The sequence below is a fragment of the Globicephala melas genome, chromosome 10, assembly GCF_963455315.2.
Source record: "Globicephala melas chromosome 10, mGloMel1.2, whole genome shotgun sequence".
Lineage (NCBI taxonomy): Eukaryota > Metazoa > Chordata > Mammalia > Artiodactyla > Delphinidae > Globicephala > Globicephala melas.
In genome coordinates, this window is record NC_083323.1 from 84,666,293 (window position 1) to 84,689,502 (window position 23,210).

Below are 23,210 nucleotides of genomic sequence, written 5' to 3' on the forward strand. Positions count from 1 at the left end.
AGTAATCCTTCACCAATCTGTGATTAAATAACACACTTTTATTGTATTTTTATACTACAGTGAATATTCTCATCTATCTAGTTTTATTATTTAATAAGAGTCCTGACTTTCCTTTGGAGAAACTTCCATCCCCCTCACTTTTAGTTCACTTTTGGTTCAGTCAGAGCTCATCTCAATCCTAACTCCCTATCCCACCGGCACCATTAACTTTAGGAGCAAAGAGATGACACAGACTTGCCCAGAGCATTCCATCCTTCAGGCCAGAGTGATCGGTTCAGGGCATATTACCCAAGCTAGGCCAAAAAGGTTTGATTCCAAGACTTTGGTTGAAGCTACTGACTTTGGTTGAGGCGATCAGAAAAGGAGGGACACACTCCCCACACTGCAAATTGATTAGATAAACCTGTAACTGCTAAGAATCATAATTGTCACTCCTTAGAAAAGTCTGCCAGAATAAAAAAGGTAACACAACAAAACAGACAGTGATATTCCTAATGGCACTATTAGAGCCCCTGGATCCACCCATGCTTGAACTTAGTATTCTCAGATATATGAATCGACAAATTCCTCCTTCTTTGAGTCAGTCTGAATTTTCAAATTATTATTCTCAATAAGTCCTAATGCATCTCAGAAGTGTTTAGGCATTACTGCAAGTGAGTTTCAGTTCTACTACAAGAAATATTTGATGTTTTGTTTGAAAGGACACAGCATTAAAGAACCAATAGATTGACTAATATTCTTCATCTTTCAGTTTGGATGACTGTAATTCAGCTGACCACATCTCATTTGATGTTTGATGATCTAAAAAATATTTCACAGTAGGGGAAAATGCTCAATGCCTATTAGGAGCAGAAAATTGCTATTGGTCTGACGGTACTTGATGCAACGAAAAGAGGTCTATAGGACATAGCCCTTGCAAATCTTTGATACCCAAAGCTGTAACTGAATTAGCTGTTACCCTACTGATTCTCTCATGTACCCAGGTACAGAAATTGGTGAGTTTCTCTTGTCTTCAGAGTACCACTGGATTTTATTACTGAATTTAAAATAAGTAATAAAATATTTGTAATGCTGTTCTTTAACCCACCTAAATTTTTAGAGAGAAACCTGCTTATATTGTTATTCTGAAGCTTAAAGTTTACATGTAGATCACATTCAGCAAGCTCCTCAGCCTAAAACTGCTGCCAAGTGTAGTGTCTGATGCATTCAATATTTTCTCCTTGTTTTCTACCGTGGAAAATAAGTATGATGAGGTTTCACTGTAATTGAGTAAAATTTGCTTTCGGCCTTTATTTTGATGATTAAGTTAGGATTCTATGGATGCTGAAGTTATGTGAAAGGAGAGACATAGATATATCTGAGAATATCTTTCACCTTTAAGGCACTGCATTCTTGTCTAAAATGGAAAATTTGGCGGATTTGAGAATAAAATATAATTGAGTATGCAACCATGTGAAGAATAAATCTTATTTTGGGGGGAAAAAAAGAATCCTAATGCATTACCAAAATATTAAAATCTGTGATCTTTTTAGGTATGTGTGTTTTGGTCCATACCTCTGAAATTACCAAATAAACATTTTTATATAAATTAAATAATTATTGCTTAAATGATCTTCCCCAAGACCATATACTCTACAAGAATATAGGAAAAAAATCTATTTTCATATCAACCTCTCATACAGTATTTGCATAAAAAGCTAGGCCCAAATGAACATGTAGTACTTTAAGCATCAGGAACCTTCATGATAATAAAAGTGATAATAAAATCAAAACAAAGGAGAGTACAAATATACACATATATACATGCAAACACACATATACATACATAGATGTGTATGTGTGTGTGACACATATCTATTTGAAGCCACTAAAACCTGGTTTTAAAACTTTAAGGAGGGGAATTGGAACAAAAGGCCTGAAGAAAGGTAATCCATGTTACATAAAACTCAAGGGGCAATCTATATCAACAGAACATTATGACCTAGAAATGTTTACTCAACAAATGAGACCAGTGATTCAGAAGAAGGGTCACATATTAGAACAGGTATTTAATACCAGAAAATTTTATTTGCTGTTTTAAAAATAAATAATAATGCCTATTTTTTATAGTTTTACCCCAGAGTTTGTATGAGACCCTGATTTGCAAAACACAAAATGTAGTCTCAGAAGTTGTCCAAATATAAGTTATTTAGCTAGGAGTGACTGGAATGACAATTCTAAGGTAAATACTTCAAAATGGCCACAACTCCAAGGGGTTCTTACACGTTAATGGAATCTGTTGAACATGAATAGCTGCTACAAGAAAAAGCACCTACTAATTTTGATTGTCTTGACTCTTTTGGCAGAAAGGTGGCTAAGTGGAGCTGAGCCAGGATTTGAACTGATCATATGATGCAAAGGCCAAGGCCTTTCCACTATAATATACTGCAGTAACACTGCACAGAATTAGTTGGGTTTTCTTCTGACTTTTCCCTTGTATTTTAAGTCTAAACTTAAGCAAATCATTTCATTTCTCTGAGTCTCAGATTTCTTACAAGGAAAATCAAATTACTGGCGTAATCTTAAAGCTCTCCTTCAAATCTGACGTGATATGCCCCTGAATACCAGAAAAAAATTTACATAAACATTTACTCAATTTGGAGATTTAAGTTCAATAATGACAACAGGAATTTCACATTCATATTCATATACAAAGATCCTGTAGACTAACTTCCCATTTCATACCAATTTCCTACTAGGTTTAATAGAAATGTTAAATATATATAAACTATGGAGTGAAAGGCAAATTTTCCAAATTTGATTTTTATCAAAAATTATCAAATATATTCTCCTTTGAACAAATTTCTGAAATTACAAGTGAAATTATAAAAATTATTTTATATGCAATTTTAAAAACATTTCTGCATAATGTGATATAAACCTACTCTAATGGAAAACAAACTAAATTATTAACAACCACCATACAATAGCAAAATTAATATTTGCAAAAAAACTATACCGAAACTTAAGAGCTAATGATTAATGTCTTCTAAAGTAAACTATAGATATTTACCTTATCTACAGGTGCACTGTTAAAATAGAATTCGATTATATAAGGAACAAAGTTAATGTTAAATGATAACATCATGCTTACATAATAGGTAAAAATATATTCAGAAGAGTGTTTAAAATGTTTTGTAACATTTTCCTATGTAATTAAAAAAAATAGCAGCAAATAATAATAGTATAGTTGACATTGCTTTATCAATACTACTGATAAATACTATCACTAAGTTATCATACAAGGGGCAAAGACCATGCCTTATTCTTCTATCCTAGCATTCAGCACTAAAAGGAGGTACTTAACAGATATCTGATGAATAAGAATCATCATCTTGGCAACAGACTCAGGATACATTTAGAAACTTACCATAGGATTCTACCACTATTAGAGTTTTTCTCTGGTGGATTAAAATTTATCCTGGATTTTTAAAAATCTCATATAATAAGAACTGTGCCAAAATTAATGCCTAGCTACAGAAAAACAAAATGACCATCCATTTGAAATACTGCCTGTCCTTTAACAAGACATCTTGTATAATAAGCCTTTTTTGCAAAATCTAGGATTCAAGTCAATTTCTACAGGTCTCAGAACTACCAGTGTATCTTTTCTGTAGCAAAATTAACAAGGAAAGGAAGAAAATCTATTATACAAATATCCTCGTGGAAATAACAAGTATAGTTCAACTGCAAGCATAGCAGCTACATACTTAAAAACTAGGCTTTGCTAAGAGATTTTTAAAATTAAATAAGTCCTACTTACAAGTTCCATACTCATCTAAAATTTTTGATAAATTGGTGTTGAACAAAACACGCAATTTGTGAAGGATGGCTTTGTTAGGAAAATTTATGGTTTTTACTAGTAAATGAATTCACCAAAGTTGCGGAACACAAAATCAACACATAAAATACATTGCAGTTCTACATTATTGATGAACAATCCAAAAAGGAAATTAAGAAAACAATTCCATTTACAATAGCAACAAAAAGAATAAAATACTTAGGAATAAAGTTAACCAATGAGGTAAAAGATTTCTATACTTAAAACTACAAAATGTTCCTGAAAAAAATTAAATACAGAAATAAATGGAAAGACATTCCATGTTTGTGGACTGGAAGACTTAACATTGCTAAGATGTCAATACTACCCAAAGTGATCTTTAAATTCAATACAATCCCTATCAAAATCCCAACAGCATTTTTTGCATAAACAGAAAAAAATCCACCCTAAAATTCAAATGTAATTTTAAGGAACCCCAGATAGCTAAAACAAGCTGGAGAAAGAAGAATAAAGTTGGAAGTCTCACACTTCCTGATTTCAAAACTTATTACAAAGCTACAGTTATCAAAACAGAGCAGCACTTGCATAGCCTCAGACATACAGACAAATGGAATAGACAGCTCCAAAATAAACCCTCCAATTTATGATCAAATGATTTTCAATAAGGATGCCAAAACCATTCAATGGCAAAGGACAGTCTTTTCCACAGCTGGTGCTGGAAAAACAGGATATCCACGTAAAAGAAAGACATTCCTTAATCCTTTCCTTAAATCATACATAAAAATTAACTCAAAGTGGATCAAAAATCTAAATGTAAGAGCTAAAAAAACTATAAAACCCTTAGAAGAAAACATAGGAGAAAAGCTTCATGACACAGAACTTGGTAACAATTTCTTGGATATGACACCAATAGCACAGACAATAAAAGTAAAAACAGATAAACTGGACTACATACATCAAAATTTAGAACTGTGCATCAACGGACAAAATCAACAGAGTGAAAAGGCAACCCATGGAATTAAGTATTTGAAGTCATATATGTGATAAGGAGTTAATATCCAGAATACATAAAGTACTCTTACATCTAGACAACAAAAAAAAAGTCCCATTAGAAAATTGGAAGAGGACTTGAAATGACATTTCCCCCAAGAAGATACACAAATGGCCGAGAAGCATAAGAAAAGACGCTAAACGTGACTAATCATTAGGGAAATAGAAATCAAAACCACAATGAGATACCACCTCCTTGCAATTAGGATGGCTACTATCAAAAAAACAAAATAATAAGTGTTGGCAAGGACTCGGAGAAACTGGAACCCTTGTGCACTGTTGGTGGGAATGTAAATTGGTGCAGCCACTATGGGAAACAGTAAGGCAGTTCCTAAAAATATGAAAAATAGAATGACCATATGATCCAGCAATTCCACTTCTGATTATATACCCAAAGGAATTGAAAACAGGGTCTCAAAAAGATATTTGCACACCCATGTTCATAACAGTATTATTCACAACAGTGAAAAAGTATCAACAGAAGTGACCCAAATGTCCATCCATGGATTAATGAGTAAACAAAACATGGCCTACATATAAAATGGAATATTACTCAGCCTTAAAAAGGAAGGAAATTCTGACACGCTACAACGTGGATGAACCCTGAAGACATTATGCTAAGTGAAATAAGCCAGTCACAAAAAGACAAAAAGGTATGATTCCACTTACATAAGGTACCTAGAGCAGTCAAATTCATGCAGACAGAAAGTAAGATCGTTGCCAAGGCTGGGGGTAGGGGAGAATGGGAAGTTGTTGTTCAATGGATATAAAATTTTAGTTTTGCAAGACGAAAAGAACTGTGGAGACTGGCTGCACAGCAATGTGAATGTACTTAACACTATGGAACTGTATACTTAAAAAATGATTAAGATGGGAAATTTTGTTATGTGTATTTTATCACAATTAAAAATAAAAAATGTTAACTAAATTAATTAAATGGTCATAAGAAAGAATACAGTTCTTAAAAAGAACTGTATTAGAGCAATTCAATTGTTTTCTATTAGTAAATTTTATGTACAACAGAGAAAAAACTAGGTAATAAAAAACTAAGATTTCTGATTTTCACTATCATAGATTGGTCCTTCTACCTAGTCTCAGTAAGATAAGGTTTTACTGCACTAACATCAAGGCAAATGCTACTTTAAATTCTATACTCAATAAAGCCAAATGTTTGAAAATCTCAAGGCTGCAGAGAATCTCCTCAAACACCCACTAATACTCACTAATTGCTCCTCTCTTGGAAGCTTTTTAAAAATTATAATAACAGGCATTTTTTTGAAACTGGAAAAAAAAAATCCCTAATCCTACCATCCCAACAGAATTTATTTCTTTTTTACAAACTCCCTTTGAGTTTTCACATAAGCAAATTATTTCCTTATTGTAGCCACAGTTCAACTAGTAAGCTGATATTTTTCCTCTTAGTCCTGCATCAGACATCTTGTATGTTTCAGACAATATGAGTTGTTATGACACAATCAAGCATATGACTTTCTTTTATGACTTACTATATAATGTCCTATTAATTTCCGAAAGACAACATTACCAATTTTACTTGCAACTCACAGTGTATCAGTTCCACTACAATACCCTCAGCACTGGAAGTTGGTGTTTTTTAGTTATGCTTCTTGATAAGTGAGCAATAACTCATTTTAAATTGCATTTCTCCCATTATGTCTGTTGCTGAGTGGCTTTAATTATACTTCAGCCAGTATTTCCAGCAAGAGGCAAGTTTTAGAGAAATACTTGATAAGAAAATTCCTAAACACCTTAATTTGAATTAAAAAAAATTTTGAAGGTCTCTGCAATACTTGATTGCTACACAAAAGTTCAAATTAAAAAGATCATGATAAACTTCCATAAGTTGAATTACTAGTTAAGCATTAGCTTGATGCTATTCGTCTTTACCTATCATCTCCCTCAGACTCCTCCATGCTCTGCCTCATCCTTTAAAATCCAATTCAAATGTTACCTCAGTTAAACACTGCCTAATTTCCCAACTATACCACAGTAAATTATTTGTACTTTTTTTGAAAACCTTTTCTGTTCCTCTGTGTATACTATTTACCTTATTTTTTCCCCAAGGTTATTGTCTGTCACAGACTGTAAATTACTAGTAGAGCAGCTGACTGAATCATTTTTCCTCCCCTAGACTACATTAAACATAAATACATTCCAATGCCTTTTATATTCAAAGTAGATACTCTTTATTATAATCATAATATAGGCAAGTAGCTATGTCTGAAGAAGCCAAAGCAAGAGAATACTGTGAACTTTGATCTATGGCTCAAGACCCTTTCAGGAAGTTTGTGAGGTTAAAACTATTTTCATAAAGTATTATTTACCTTTTTCACTCTCATTTTCTAACAAGTGTACAGTACAGTTTTGAGAAGCTACGTGAAGTGGTGTGATGATATCATCATGTTGACCGACAGCTAAAAGGACATGCACTTGATAATCTTTCATTCTAAAAACTTTGTGTTCTAATTTCTAACATAGTAAACGCTGATAAATATAATTCACATAAACGAAAGCTCTTTGGGTCCTCAATAACCTTTTAAGAGTTGTAAAAGGGTCCTGAGACCGAAATGTTTGAGCACTTTTGATTTAAACTATCAATGAACTTGCTGTTTTCAAATCAAGCCCAAAAGAAAATTTTAGCAATTTTAGAAAAATGATCAAGCATATGCAAGACATTATTCTTACAGAAAACATAATACTTTGAATTAAATAATTTTTAAGTTTAAAAAGTAACAAAGGCGTGTTAACAGAATTAAGACTCATAGTAAGCAAGAACTCTGAAGCTATGAGCAGCTGAGTAACGAAACCTAGTAATAAGAAATGTGTAATGCTTTGATTCAAGCACTACTTTAAAAAATTGAGAAGCCTTGACCTTCTGCGAAAGGCTAATCCAAAACCTCTCGCAGTCCTTTCTTTTGCAAAGAGTTAACTATGAGAATTCAGAAAAAAGGAATGTTTTTTCTTTAGCAAAAATAAAACAAAACCCGAACAAAAGAAAGTGTCTAAATTAACCAAATAGTTGCCTAAAGAAAGAAAAGGCAGTTTTAAAAAACATTTCCTTAGTGCACTTAATACTCTTATTTTTCAAAAGGACAAATTATTTAGGAAAAGAAATGTACCTGAAAATGGCAGGGTTGCAGACATGCTTTGGATCCAATGCTTCTCCCTGTATAAATTCATAGCACAGTCCATTATTGAAGGTACAGTAGAGTTGTGGTGCACAGCCGTGAGCCTGCAACACTCGGAAACTCTTCACTTCCTCATCTCGATCAACTAACAACTCAGTCTTATTGCCATAAATTCGCACCAGGACTACATCCTCCATTGTATTACCCACGTAACAGCCAATAAGTTTGTTTGTGATTCCATCTGTGAAAAGCTGCCCAAAAAAAAAGAAAAAATGGGGGAAAAACAATTATTTACTTTTAATGAAGGAATAGGAGATAACTTGAAAATCATTAAATACTAATTGAAAGAAAATATCTACTTAATATAACTTTTGAATACAATTTTGCCTAACATGTCTATAATTTTAATTGTAGATTTAAACAAAACAGAATACCACTGTTTACTATGTTGTGTTGTACAACAAACACGTTCTCTCTCCTATATCTAAATAGATTGGAAAGTCTCTGAAGACAGGGAAAGTGGCTCTCTTGCTAGCATAGTATATGATATAAAAAAGTCTTTAATAATGTTCATAAGTTTAAATATACAAATATAATATACCATAATTTATATTATGGTAAATCTCCAATTTATAAAAAACTCAACTTTAAATGTTATTTCCAAAGATTACTTAACATAATATGTATAAAAAATTGTTTTAAGTATTCGGGTTATAATAATTTAAACTTGAATGCTACAGCTAAAAAAAAAAAAAGAAGCACAACCTTAATTAGAGGAAGATAGAGATTTCTCAGGTATTTTCTAAAAGGGAGTTTGAGGACTCTTCAAGAGTCTTAAGTACTTAAAGTCCTTTTTAGATTTGAGTACAATGGTATATTAAAAAGTAAACAGATGATTAGCAATATTAGTTCTCTAAGTCTATTCAAAATTGTAGCTTTCATTTTCCTCTACACTACTTTGACACTAAAACTAATTTTCTATTTACCCAATTATAACTCAGAGCTTTTGGAGGCTCTCAGTGGAATAAAGGGATAAAAGGTAAAAGTGAAAGTAAGCATTAAGGACATTTTTCCAAAGACAACTGGGAAAGAACAGGAATAATGGACAAAGAATAAGTTTTAAATGTATACACATTAAACTAATGCCTGAGAAAGAAGGTAAACGTTTCTGTTTTGATAAGATTGTTGTAATGATAAATGACATCTGAAAAGGCTTTAGATCTTAAGCTGAAATTTGAAAGAAAATATTTATGTATCCTTATTCACCTTTGAATATCTATGTTTTTTGGGTATGCAGAGACATACAAACTTTGCTTTCCACGTAGATTTCAAAAAGATGGTATGTAGGGAGACACTGACAAGAAGCATATGTCCTTAAACTAAATTCCATCATTTTATTAAAATCTATGTTGAAAGCATGTTGTTTCCTATTAAAATGCCATAACAACTCACACATATTATTCTGTAACTCCTCCACATGTCATGTAGAGATGAAGTATTTCAATTATTGTAATGAAGTTTGAGAAGCTAACATTCTGAAATGCTTGTAATGAAAGACATTCTACACTCCTCAAAAGCCAGGAGTGAAATCTATGTTTTCTACATCCTCCTAACAAATAGTAAGGACTTAATACTTAAACACTAGCTTGTCTTCTTGATCTAGCTTATAACAAATTCATTCTTTCACTCTTGCCTATAATAATAAATTTCTTTAATTGTGCACGCTATATTGTACATTTATGTGTACATGCAGAAACGTACATACAAAGACATATGCACTTAAAAAGGCTAGAAATGGATAACATTACGGGATAAGATTATTGAATACTATATAGACATTTATAAGTATAACATAGAGTCACAACTCCAATGACACTAACCCTAACATACTCTGTTGCACAAAACAGCCACATATTTGCAATGAAATGATAGTCACAATAAACCCCTGGAGCAAAAAAATAAATATATGAATAACTTCATTTACAAAAGTAGTTTATGTATAAATAAGGATAAAAATGTCTGCAGAGATATCCAATAAAATATTAGGTAGTTTAAATCTTGTCTCCTGTTTTCTTATTTCTAAGTAGTTTAAACTTTTCTCGTTTGGCTTATATATGTTTTCTCACTTCTTTTTTTTTTCCCGTAATCAATCTAGTTTACATGTGAAAAAATTAAAATAGTGAGAAAAACGAAAGGGGCTAGGAACTGACATGGCACGTACAGCAAGGCCTGGAGATTCTGCTGAACATAAGCAATTTCATAGAACATCAATATCAGATGAGGCCACTCTGTGACCATAATGCATCAAGACAAAAACAAAGTCACTCTGTAATCATGTCTGAACAAAGACAAAATTATGCATTTTTTCCAAACCACAAAAATGACCAAGCACTCCCCTATTCTGGCTAATGTGAGGGACTGCCGTTCCTTTTCCAGGAACAGCTTTGGTCCTGCTTCATTCCTCCAGTCCTCTAGGTAAGATAAATTACCCACACAGTCGTAGACTTGCCCCACTTCCTTCCTGACAACACCCAAATCCAGAGGAAAGCCTTGCTTCCTTGAACCCTCTCCCAAATCACCAAATTCAAATCTTATACGAAGTCCTTTCTAACACCCACATACTGAGAGCCCCACCATTCCCCATGGAATAAGTCTTCCTTAAGGAAGGAGTAATAAACCCAATTTGTTCGGCTTATCCTAATGATCTCTTGATGGAGATTTCTGACTTTAAAGATGTATGGACAGTGCTTTTTGCTCTTGGATGGTTCCCACCTCATATATAAACCAACAATTAATTTAAGGTGCTTCAGCCTTCTGAAACACACATTTAAAAACATACTAGGCATATGCTAGGTATGTGTACTATACTAGATATATACTAGAAATATAAAATTCCACCTCAATGGAGGGGGGACAAAACTACTACAAATCTCATGGAGCTCCTTTTCACATGGTTTATCCTGCACTGTTTGTCAAGTATTTAAGATAATACCAGTTCAGAGGATGAGCTACAGAGCAACACTGCTTGACTATAAATTCTAGCTGTGTCATCTGTAAGCTGAGTGACTTTAGGCAAGTCACTTACCTGTATGTGCTTCATTCATCTCATGTTTAATATCAGCACATTAGAATCTGCTTTATAGGTTTTTATGAGAATGACTTAATATACACAAAAGCACAACAGTTCCTGACACAAACTAAGCTCTTATCAAATATGTAGATAACTACATATTTAAATTTGAACACAAGACAGAAAAATAATTCATGATGAGATCATAAAAGTTAATAATTAAGACAACATCTATGTTATAGATTAACCCTAGACTGTATGCTGCTGCACTGGTACCACCTAGCAAACCTTGAAAGCAAGACCCAAAGATGCAAACTATTCCCAAAGAACTACAAAAACTATCAAGTGCCTAACAAGGTAAAATTCACAATGTCTAATATCCAATTAAAGATTATTCGGCATGGGGAAATCCCTGGCGGTCCAGCAGTTAGGACTCTGCGCTCTCATTGCCAAGGGCGCAGTTTCAGTCCCTGCTCGGGGAACTAAGATCTCACAAGCTGGGTGAGGCGGCCAAAAAGAAAAAGATTATCAGGCATGCAAAAAGGGCAGAAAAATACAACCCACAATGGGGGGTGAGAGGGGGGTCAATTAATTGAAACCAACCAGAACTGACACAGATGTTAGAATTAGCAGGTGTTAAAACTGTATTCCAAGAAAAAAGTGTGTTGTATTCTTACAACAAAAAATTAAGCAGAGTCACTGAAGACATAAAAAAGACCCAAATTAAACTTCTCAAGATGTCTGAAGGGAAAACACACTTAGATGGGATTTAACACTAGGTTAGGTAGTAGAAAAAACAATTTAGCAAATTTGAAGACATAGGAATAGAAACTATGCAAAACAAAATACAGAGGGAAACATGAATTATCAAAGAGAGAGAGAGAAGAGCATCCATTAGCTGAGAGACTACATATAAAATTTGAGTCCTCAAAGAAAGGGAAAAAGAGAACAGAAACATTTTTAAAGAAATGACAGTCAAAAGTTTTCCAAATTTGATGAAAACCTATAAACTCAAGATCCAAGAAGCTCAACAAGCCCAAGCCAAAGAAACATGAAGAAAACTACACCAAGGCACCTCATAATAAAACTGCTTAAAACCAGAGATAAATCATTTAATGGTACCAATTCATTTTAATCTTCCATTCACTCAGGCACATTTCAGTCACCTTGACCCCTCCCTCTCCATCCCCCACATAAAATGTTTTCTTCCTAGGTAATTCTTAAATCCACTCCTGTTTCTCCATCCCCTTGTCAATCTCCTATCTGCAGTATTTTAATAACCTCACTGGTCTCTCTTACGCCAGTTTAACCACCTTCCCACCTTCCAAAAAAATTCACTCACTAACTGCCACCAAAATAATCCATCTAAAATACAAACATGAACATGATGACTGGCAATCTTCAACTGACTCCACACTGTTTAGAGGATAAAGTTTAAGTTCCTTAGGGTGTACAAGTTCCACAATACCTCCCAAGTTATCTAGTGATCTACCTGACAAATTCACCCTTCTTTTCCTTCGCCTCACTAACTTCTAACTTCCTTCAAAATTCCAACACAGGAGTTATAACCTCCAGGAGACAATTCCTAAACTCAGATAAGACATAAATACTTCTCAGTGCTTGCTAGTGACCTATATATAGCATTACTAAAACGCACTGTAGGAACTTCCCTGGCGGTCCTGTGGTTAAGACTCCACAGTCCTAATGCAGGGGGCACAGGTTCAATCCCTGGTCGAGAAACTAAGATCCCACATGTTGCACAGCACAGCCAAAAACAAAAACAATGTACTGTAATTTCTTAATTATATTTGCCACTCCATATTTACTGTGAGTTCCTCTGAGATTTGGAACACACAGAAAGAAGAAAAAATAAAGGTGAAAAACAGGAATATAAAAGATGTGTCAAAGAGGAAAAAAAAGTATGATGGTACAGTGAAAAACTCAACCATATAAGTAGTTACATTAAATGTAAAAGAACTAAATAATCCAATTAAAAAACTAAGTATAGGGCTTCCCTGGTGGCGCAGTGGTTGAGAGTCCGCCTGCCGATGCAGGGGACACGGGTTCGTGCCCCGGTCCGGGAGGGTCCCACATGCCGCAGAGCGGCTGGGCCTGTGAGCCATGGCCGCTGAGCCTGCACGTCCGGAGCCTGTGCTCCGCAGCGGGAGAGGCCACAACAGTGAGAGGCCCGCGTATAGCAAAAAAAAAAAAAAAAAAAAACTAAGTATGGGGCTTCCCTGGTGGCACAGTGGTTGAGAGCCCACCTGCCGATGCAGGGGACACGGGTTCGTGCCCCGATCCGGGAAGATCCCACATGCCGCAGAGCGGCTGGGCCCGTGGGCCATGGCCGCTGAGCCTGTGCATCTGGAGCCTTTGCTCCACAAGGGGAGAGACCACAGCAGTGAGAGGCCCGCGTACCGCAAGAAAAAAAGAAAAGTTACAGAAGAAGGAGCAAAGCAAAAATCTACGACACCAAATAAATGAAGATGAAATAAGCAAGCTACCTGAAAAAAATTCAGAGTAATGGTAGTAAAGATGATCCAAAATCTCGGAAATAAAATGGAGAAAATAAAACATTTAACAAGGATCTAGGAGAACTGAAGAGCAAAGAAACAGTGATGAACAACATAATGACTGAAATTAAAAATACTCTAGAAGGAATCAATAGCAGAATTACTTGAGGCAGAGGAACAGATAAGTGAGCTGGATGATAAAATGATGGAGATAACAGCCAGGGAGCAGAATAAAGAAAAAAGAACAGAAAGAATTGAGGACAGTCTCAGAGACATCTGGGACAATATTAAACGGACCAACATTCAAATTATAGGGGTCCCATAAGAAGAAGATAAAAAGAAAGGGTCTGAGAAAATATTTGAAGAGATTATAGTCAAAAAATCCCTAACATGGGAAAGGAAATAGTCAATCAAGTCCAGGAAGCACAGAGAGTCCCATATAGGATAAATCCAAAGAGAAACATGCCGAGACACATATTAATCAAACTATCAAAAATTAAATACAAAGAAAAAATATTAAAAGCAGCAAGGGAAAAGTAACAAATAACATACAAGCGAATCCTCGTAATTTCTCTAAGCGGGAAACACAAAAGAAGAAAAAGACCCACAAAAACAAACCCAAATCAACTAAGAAAATGGTAATAGGAACATATATATTGATAATCACCTTGAATGTAAATGGATTAAATGCTCCAACCAAAAGACACAGACTGGCTGAACGGATACAAAAACAAGACTCGTATATATGCCATCTACAATAAACCCCCTTCAGACCTAGGGACACATACAGACTGAAAGTGAGAGGATGGAAAAAGATATTCCATGCAAATAGAAACCACAAGAAAGGTGGAGTAGCAATACTCATATCAGATAAAATAGACCTTAAAATAAAGACAGTTACAAGAGATAAAGGAGGACACTACATAATGATCAAGGGATCAATCCAAGAAGAAAACATAACAATTATAAATATTTATGCACCCAACATAGAAGCACCTCAATGTATAAGGCAAATGCTAACAGTCATAAAAGGAAAAATCGACAGTAACACAATAATAGTGGGGGACTCTAATACCTCACTACACACCAATAGAAAGATCATCCAGACAGAAAATAAATAAGGAAACACAAGCTTTAAATGACACAACAGACTAGATAGACTTAATTGATATTTTTAGGACATTCCACCCGAAGGCAGAAGTACACTTTCTTCTCAAGTGCACACAGTACATTCTCCAGAATAGATCACACCTTGGGTCACAAATCAAGCCTTGGAAAATGTTAAGAAAACTGAAATCATATCAAGCATCTTTTCTGAACACAATGCTATGAGATTAGAAATCAATTACAGGAAATAAACAGTAAAAGCCACAAACACATGGAGGCTAAACAGTGTGCTGCTAAATAACCAAGATCACTGAAGAAATCAAAGAGGAAATCAAAAAATACCTATAAACAAATAACAATGAAAACAAAACGATCTAATACCTATGGGACATAGCAAAAGCAGTTCCAAGAGGGAAGTTCACAACAATTCAAGCTCACTACAAAAAACAAGAAAAATCTCAAATAAACAATCTAACCTTACACCTAAAGCAAGTAGAAAAAGAAGAACAAACAAAACCCAAAGTTAGTAGAAGGAAAGAAACCACAAAGATCAGAGCAGAAATAAATGAAATGGAAACAAAGAAAACAATAGCAAAGAGCAATAAAACTAAAAGCTGGTTCCCTGAGAAGATAAACAAAATTGATAAACCTTTGGCCAGACTCATCAAGAAAAAAGGAGAGAGGACTCAAATCAATAAAATTAGAAATGAAAAAGGAGAGATTACAACTGACACCACAGAAATACAAAGGATCATAAGAGACTACTACAAGCAACTATATGCCAATAAAATGGACAACCCAAAAGAAATGATCGAATTCTTGGAAAAGTACAAACTTCCAAGACTGAACCAGGAGGAATTAGAAAATATAAACAGACCAATCACAGTTAATTAAATTGAAACTGTAATTTAAAATCTTCCAGCAAACATAAGTCCAGGACCAGATGGTTTCACAGGAGAATTTTATCAAACATTTAGAGAAGAGTTAACCCCATCCTTCTCAAACTCTTGCAAAAAAAAAAAAATTGCGGAGGAAAAAAAAAAAAATTGTGGAGGGAGGAACACTCCCAAACTCCTTCTATGAGGCCATAATCACCCTGATATCAAAACCAGACAAAGATATCACACACACAAAAAAGATTACAGGCCAAAATCACTGATGAACATAGACGTAAAAATCCTCAACAAAATACTAGCAAACAGAATCCAACAACACATTTAAAGGATCATACACCATGATCAAGTGGGATTTATCCCAGGGATGTAAGGATTCCTCCATATATGCAAAACAATCAATGTGATACACCATATTAACAAATTAAAGAATAAAAACCATATGATCATCTCAATAGATGCAGAAAAAGCTTTTGACAAAATTCAACACCCATTTACGATAAAAACTCTCCAGAAAGTGGGTATAGAGGGAAGCTACCTCAAAATAATAAAAGTCATATATGACAAACCCACAGCAAACATCATTCTCAATGGTGAAACACTGAAAGCATTTCCTCTAAGATTAGGAACAAGACAAGGATGCCCACTCTTGCCACTATTATTCAACATAGTATTGGAAGTCGTAGCCACAGCAATCAGAGAAGAAAAAGAAACAAAAGGAATACAAATGGGAAAAGAAGAATTAAAACTGTCACTGTTTGCAGATGACATGATACTATACATAGAAAATCCTAAAGATGCCACCTGAAAACTACTAGTACTAATCAATGAATTTTAAGGTTGCAGGATACAAAATTAATGCACAGAAATCTCTTGTATTCCTATACACTAACAATGAAAGATCAGAAAGAGAAATTAAGGAAACAATCCCATTTACCATCACAATAAAAAAGAATCAAATACCTAAGAATAAATCTACCTAAGGAAGCAAAAGACCTGTACTCAGAAAACTATAAAACATTGATGAAAGAAATCAAAAATAACATAAACAGACGGAGAAATATACCATGCTCCTGGATTGGAAGAATCAATATTGTGAAAATGACTCTACTACCCAAAGCAATCTGCAGATTCAATGCAATCCCTATCAAATTACCAATGGCAGTTTTCACAGAACTAGAACAAGAAATTTTACAATTTGTATGGAAACACAAAAGACCCCGAATAGCCAAAGCAACCTTAAGAAAGAAAAACATAGCTGGAGGAATCAGGCTCCCTGACTTCAGACTATACTACAAAGCTACAGTAATCAAGACAGTATGGTATTCGCACAAACACAGAAATATAGATCAATGGAAAAGGACAGAAAGCCCAGAGATAAACCCACACACATATGGTCACCTCATCTTTGACAAAGGAGGCAAGAATATACAATGGAGAAAAGACAGACTCTTCAGTAAGTGGTGCTGGAAAAAATGGACACCTACACATAAAAGAATGAAATTAAAACACCCCCTAACACCATACACAACAATAAACTCAAAGTGGATTAAGGACCTAAATGTAAGGCCAGACACTATAAAACTCTTAGAGGAAAACACAGGCAGAACAATCTATGACATAAATCCCAGCAAGATCCTTTTGATCCACCTCCTAGAGTAAGGGAAATAAAAACAAAAATAAACAAATGGGACCTAATGAAACTTAAAAGCTTTTGCACAGCAAAGGAAAGCATAAACAAGTGAAAAGACAACCCTCAGAATGGGAGAAAATATTTGCAAATGAAGCAACTGACAAAGGATTAATCTCCAAAATATACAGGAAGCTCATGTAGCTCAATATCAAAAAACAAACCCAATCCAAAAATGGGTGGAAGACCTAAATAGACGTTTCTCCAAAGAAGACACAGATGGCCAACAAATACATGAAAAGATGCTCAACATCACTAATCATTAGAGAAATGCAAATCAAAACTACAATGAGGTATCACCTCACACTGGTTAGAATGGCCATCATCAAAAAATCTACAAACAGGGCTTCCCGGGTGGTGCAGTGGTTGAGAGTCCGCTTGCCGATGCAGGGGACGCGGGTTCGTGCCCCGGTCCAGGATGATCCCGCGTGCCGCAGAGCCGCTGGGCCCGTAAGCCATGGCCACTGAGCCTGCGCGTCCGGATCCTGTGCTCCGCGGTGGGAGAGACCGCAGCAGTGAGAGGCCCGCGAACCGCAAAAAAAAAAAAAAAAAAAAAAAAAAAAAAAACTACAAACAATAAATGCTGGAGAAGGTGTGGAGAAAAGGGAACCCTCCTGCACTGTTGGTGGGAATGTAAACTGATACAGCCACTATGGAGAACAGTATGGAGGTTCCTTAAGAAACTAAAAATAGAACTACCATATGACCCAGCAATCCCACTACTGGGCATACACCCTGAGAAAACCATAATTCAAAAATAGACATGTACCACAATATTCATTGCAGCAGTATTTATAATAGCCAGGACATGAAAACAACCTAGATGTCCATCAGCAGATGAATGGATAAAGAAGATGTGGCACATATATACAATAGAATATCAACCATAAAAAGGAACGAAATTGAGTTATTTGTAGTGGAGTGGATGGACCTAGAATCTGTCATACAGAGTGAAGTAAGTCAGAAAGAGAAAAACGAATTATCGTATGCTAACGCATATATATGGAATTTTAAAAAGTAGTACTGATGAACATAGTGGCAGGGCAGGAATAAAGAGGCAGACGTAGAGAACGGACTTGAGGGCATGGGTAGGGGAAGGGGAAGCTGGGATGAAGTGAGACAGTAGCACTGACATATACGCTACCAAATGTAAGGCTAGTGGGAAGCTGCTGCATGGCACAGAGAGATCAGCTTGGTGCTTTGTGACGATAGAGGGATGGGATAGGGAGGGTGGGAGGAAGGCTCAAGAGGAAGGGGCTATGGGGATATATGCATACATATAGCTGATTCACTTTGTTGTACAGAAACTAACACAACACTGTAAAGCATTTATACTCCAATAAAGATGTGGGGGAAAAAAAGACATGACAACAACAGAAGTAGGAATAGGAAAGCAAAAAACAAAACTGTCATTATTTGCAGAAACAGAGAAAATGCACAAAGTATCTAAATTAAAAGAAATAATTAGAACGTGTGAAAAATTCAATGTATTAACATATCAATTGAATTTCTCTATACCAACAGCAAACCTTTTTTTAAAATGATATTCTTTAAATAATATCAGAAAGCATCAAATTTCTGGGGGGAAAATGACATGAAAAATGCAAGATCTCTACATTGAAAACTTCAAAAGTTTGAGAGAAACTAAATAAATAAATGGGATATACCATATTTATAGATTCTAAGACTCAATATTGTTAATGAATTCACTTCTCCTCAAATATCTATAGATTCCACAAAAATATCAATCAAAATGTCATCTAGTTTCTTTTGAGGAAATTGAAAAGCTGAGTCTACAATTTACATGGCAATTTAAAAAGCCAAGAACAGTCAAGGCAATTTTAAAGAAGAAAAAAAAAAAAGCTAGTGTCTCATACCAAGGATTATACTAACTATACCATACCAAGACCTAGAAGCAAAACCTGAGAGTAGTCAAGACACTGTGATACTGGTACAATAATAGACAAAACAGACTAAAGGAACAGAATTCATAAAGAGACCCACATACAGTGCCACCTGGTTTATGACAAAGGTAACACTATAATGGTGGAAAAATGGTGGTTTCAGGAAACACTATAATGGGGAGAAAATGGTCTTTTCAATAAGTGATACTGGATCACTGGATACTGAGAGCCATTCGGAAGAAAAATGAGTCATGACCTCCTCCACCTCCACCATAAACAATTTCAGATCAAAATGTAAAATAGCAAAACAATAAAGTTTCTATAAAACATAGAGGAATATCTTCAGGACTTTGGCATAGGAAGAGATCAAGACACAAAACATGCTACCCATAAAGAAAATATTGAAAAACTGGTGTTAAGACTATCAAAAGACACTATTAAGAGTGAAAATACAAGCCACCAACTGGCAGAAAACATTTATAATACATTTCTTTAAAAAAAGGACTCGGGGGCTTACCTGGTGGCTCAGTGGTTGAGAGTCCGCCTGCCAATGCAGGGGACACAGGTTCGTGCCCCAGTCTGGGAAGATCCCAACATGCCGCGGAGCAGCTGGGTCCGTGAGCCATGGCCGCTGAGCCTGCGCGTCCGCACCCTGTGCTCCACAGCGGGAGAGGCCACAACTGTGAGAGGCACGCGTACCGCAAAAAAAAAAAAAAGGGACTCGGGAATTCCCTGGCGGCCCAGTGGTTAGGACTCCGCGCTTCCACGGCTGGGGAGCCTGGGTTCAATCCTTACTAAGATACTGCAAAGCCGTGCAGCGTGGCCAAAAAAAATTAAAAAGAACTCAAATATAGAATATGTAAAGAACATCTACAAATCATTAGGAAAAAAATAATCCAGGAGAAAAATTAGCCAAAAAAACTTGAACAGGCATCTCAAAATAGAAGACATTCAAATATCCGACCCACAGAAAAAAGATGCACTAGTTATTAAAAGAATGCAAATCAAACCCATAATAAGATACCCTTAATGCCTACCCGAATGATAACAATGAAGACAGATAATAACAATTGTTGGTAAAAATGCAGCACCCCTGAAACACTCATACAGTATTGCCATTAGGGGTATAAATTGACACAACCACTTTGGAAAACTTAAAGTATCTACTAAAGCTAAAAATACATACCAGATGACCCAGCAAGTCTACTTCTAAGTATCCGCCTAACAGAAACAGATATTCACACTCATCAAAAAACATACAGCTATGTTCACAGCAGCATAATTTGTAATAGCCAAAAACCGAAAACAACCCAAGTGTCCACCAACAGAAGATAAATAAACTGAGGTATATTCTTACAATGAGAATAAGAAAGAACTAACTATATATACAGAAATAAATCTCATAACTTTAGCATATGCCACCCCCCCAAAAAAAAGTATATACCATACGATTCCATTAAAAAAAATTCATAGAGAGGGAAAGCTACGATATAAAATCAGGATAGGAGTAACACTTGCTTGGGGAGAGTTGATGGATAGTGACTCCAAAAGAGTGTAAGAGAGGATTCTGGGGTACCATTTCCCAAATCTGTTTCCTGACTTGGATACTTATTACATGGGTGTGGTTGCTTTGTAGGAAAATTCATCAGGTTCTACACTTAAGATTTGTGCACTTTTTATTATGTATATCACACATCAACAACAAATTTAACTAGAAAAGAATTAATGTAATATTCAGATCAGAAAAAATGTACTGCCAATTAATCTTTTGATTACCTTCAACTCACAGTAACCCTAGAGAAAATTTCCTAAAACGATAAGGTTTTTAAAACTGAAAATAAATGCATAGGTACTTTAGTACTTTGGTTTAAATTTAATTAATTTTAATTTACTATCTTAAAGAGGAGATACAGATATACATACAGATACATATCCTCTCATATATATATAAAATAAAATAAAATTTCTTTCATGTATTACATTTTCAACAGAGATGATATCACCACCAAAGGAGCAAAAGTTGGTTACTGAGGGAAGAAAAAAATCTAGAGATGTTACAATGGTTTGTGGCTCTCTAAAGCTCGACCCTACCTGCAAAATCCTATTCTTTAGTATTTAATTTCTCCTGTTAGGTAAAAATTAACATAATTTAACCTTCTCTTCAGAGAGTAATTACTAAAACGTTGAGAAAGAGTGGAACATAGAACACAGAGATATTCAATAAATGTTTGCTTTTATATATATATTGACTGAATGATCGATTTGTAGAATGAAAAAACTATGACCTAGGTAAGTTCTCATATTTTTCCAAAGTCATACAATGGCAAAACAGGATAAAAACCTGATGTCATGACTCTTAATCTGTTTCAGGGATACACCCTCAAGTTTATGGGTTCGCTAGCATGACCCTAGACTCACTGTAACATTGTTAAGTATTATCTGAAAAACGAATAAGGAAGGGGCAGTGGATGATCAATCCCTGATGCCTAGGTGTTTGCCAGATTCCCCACAGTATGAAACAGCAGGCATGCTGTCATCTATTACAAGAGGTAAAAGTAAGTGAAACCTAAAAATGATAGCTCCAACCCCAGAACAGCTGTCCCTGAATCCACAATAAAGTGCAAAATAATGAGAAATTGGCTAAATGTGTGATTCCTTGGCTGCTGTTAGCCATACTACCTACGACAGAAAGATAAAGACCGTTTTAGGGTAGATCTTGATGTTGCACCAACCCGGGTTCCAGATGGTCCGATACAACATCAGGCTGCTAAGCACAGAACTGTCACAAAAGAGTTCGTGCTCCACAGCAGATAACTCTTCTTTGACCTCTGTAACTCATCCTCTGTTTACCAAAATGATTCAGGTGGGAAGGGCACAAAATAAGGAAACTACTGAAACCTGAGGATATAGTGTAAAGTTGTCTCATCATCAGAATGGTCAAGTTAGGAGCAATCTATGGTTTGAAGTCCATGGCATGTTTAGGCTAATGCAGGACCCACAGCTTACTACTGAACAGTCCTGAATGGCTGCAACTAACCCAAACATACAGCAACCTAATCCCAGCAAGACTGCTAGACTGGAAGAATGGATAGAAGTGGCTACTAAGTCGGTTTCCTGAGAAGGGGAATTGTGCGGTCCTTCCTCTGCATGCAAAGTGGATCGATCACTCCAGATGAAGTGGCTGATATACTGCATATGCAGGCCATACAAGACTGGCCTTACAGCGACCAGGATATTCAACCACTTAATGTGCCCCACCCCTAGGTCATGGTGAATACCATGATAAAGGTTTCTCCTTCTACATGGGTCCCCCATGTAACTCTCCTGTTACCAACATAAACTGTTCAGGATGCTGGATCTGATTTGCTGTCTCAAGCTTCCCTTTACAGGTCTTAGGGATGATAGTAAGAAAACTAAATTACAAGTAAGCAGAAAAGATAAGGGAGATGGCAAATGACTTGTCCCAATAGAGTGAAAGTTTTTCATGGTTATCAAAAAACTGGATGAATAAAGCAGACATTGATGGGGTTGAAGCAAAACTTTCTAATGAAGCATTATCAGATTGGATGGACTGATGGGACCTGCTAGTGGTCTCCCAGCATTGAGTGCCCCGAACAAATCCACCATATTTACTCTAGCTTGGGAGATTTTAAAAAGCCAGGGTACAAAGATGATATTAAGAGTCTGCCACCAATTTGGAAATAAGCAAACTGACTGTGAGGCCAAGATCTTGGCCCAACCCTCAGCAGCTGGGAACCCAAGGCCAAATTCACATAAGTGGGTAAAATGGCCTAGAGGTAGAGAAGAAACCTTTTGACAGGGAAGCCCAATGCACTGAATCCAAAACCTATGTGAGAGACTCTTAAAGGAGCAAGTTACCCTGCGAGGACATGAGGATGCCACTGTTGATGGTGAATATTTGTATGCAAAGTGGAGTGCTGGAACAGGTATTATGAGAGGTGGTTCTGTCTCCTTTGCCAGAATGTAATACTGAGATAAATATGTTCTATAGTAACA

At 35.6% G+C, this 23,210-nt stretch overlaps 1 protein-coding gene across 1 annotated transcript in view; it reads right to left on the reverse strand.

Moving 5' to 3' along the window:
• The window catches only part of ETNK1 (ethanolamine kinase 1), a 69,002-nt gene that overhangs the window by 36,788 nt on the left and 9,004 nt on the right, over positions 1 to 23,210 (reverse strand). Inside the window, exon 2 of the mRNA XM_030841259.2 lies at positions 8,008 to 8,267. Coding sequence (XP_030697119.1) covers positions 8,008 to 8,267 — 260 coding nt within the window. The remainder of the gene's footprint in view (positions 1 to 8,007; positions 8,268 to 23,210) is intronic.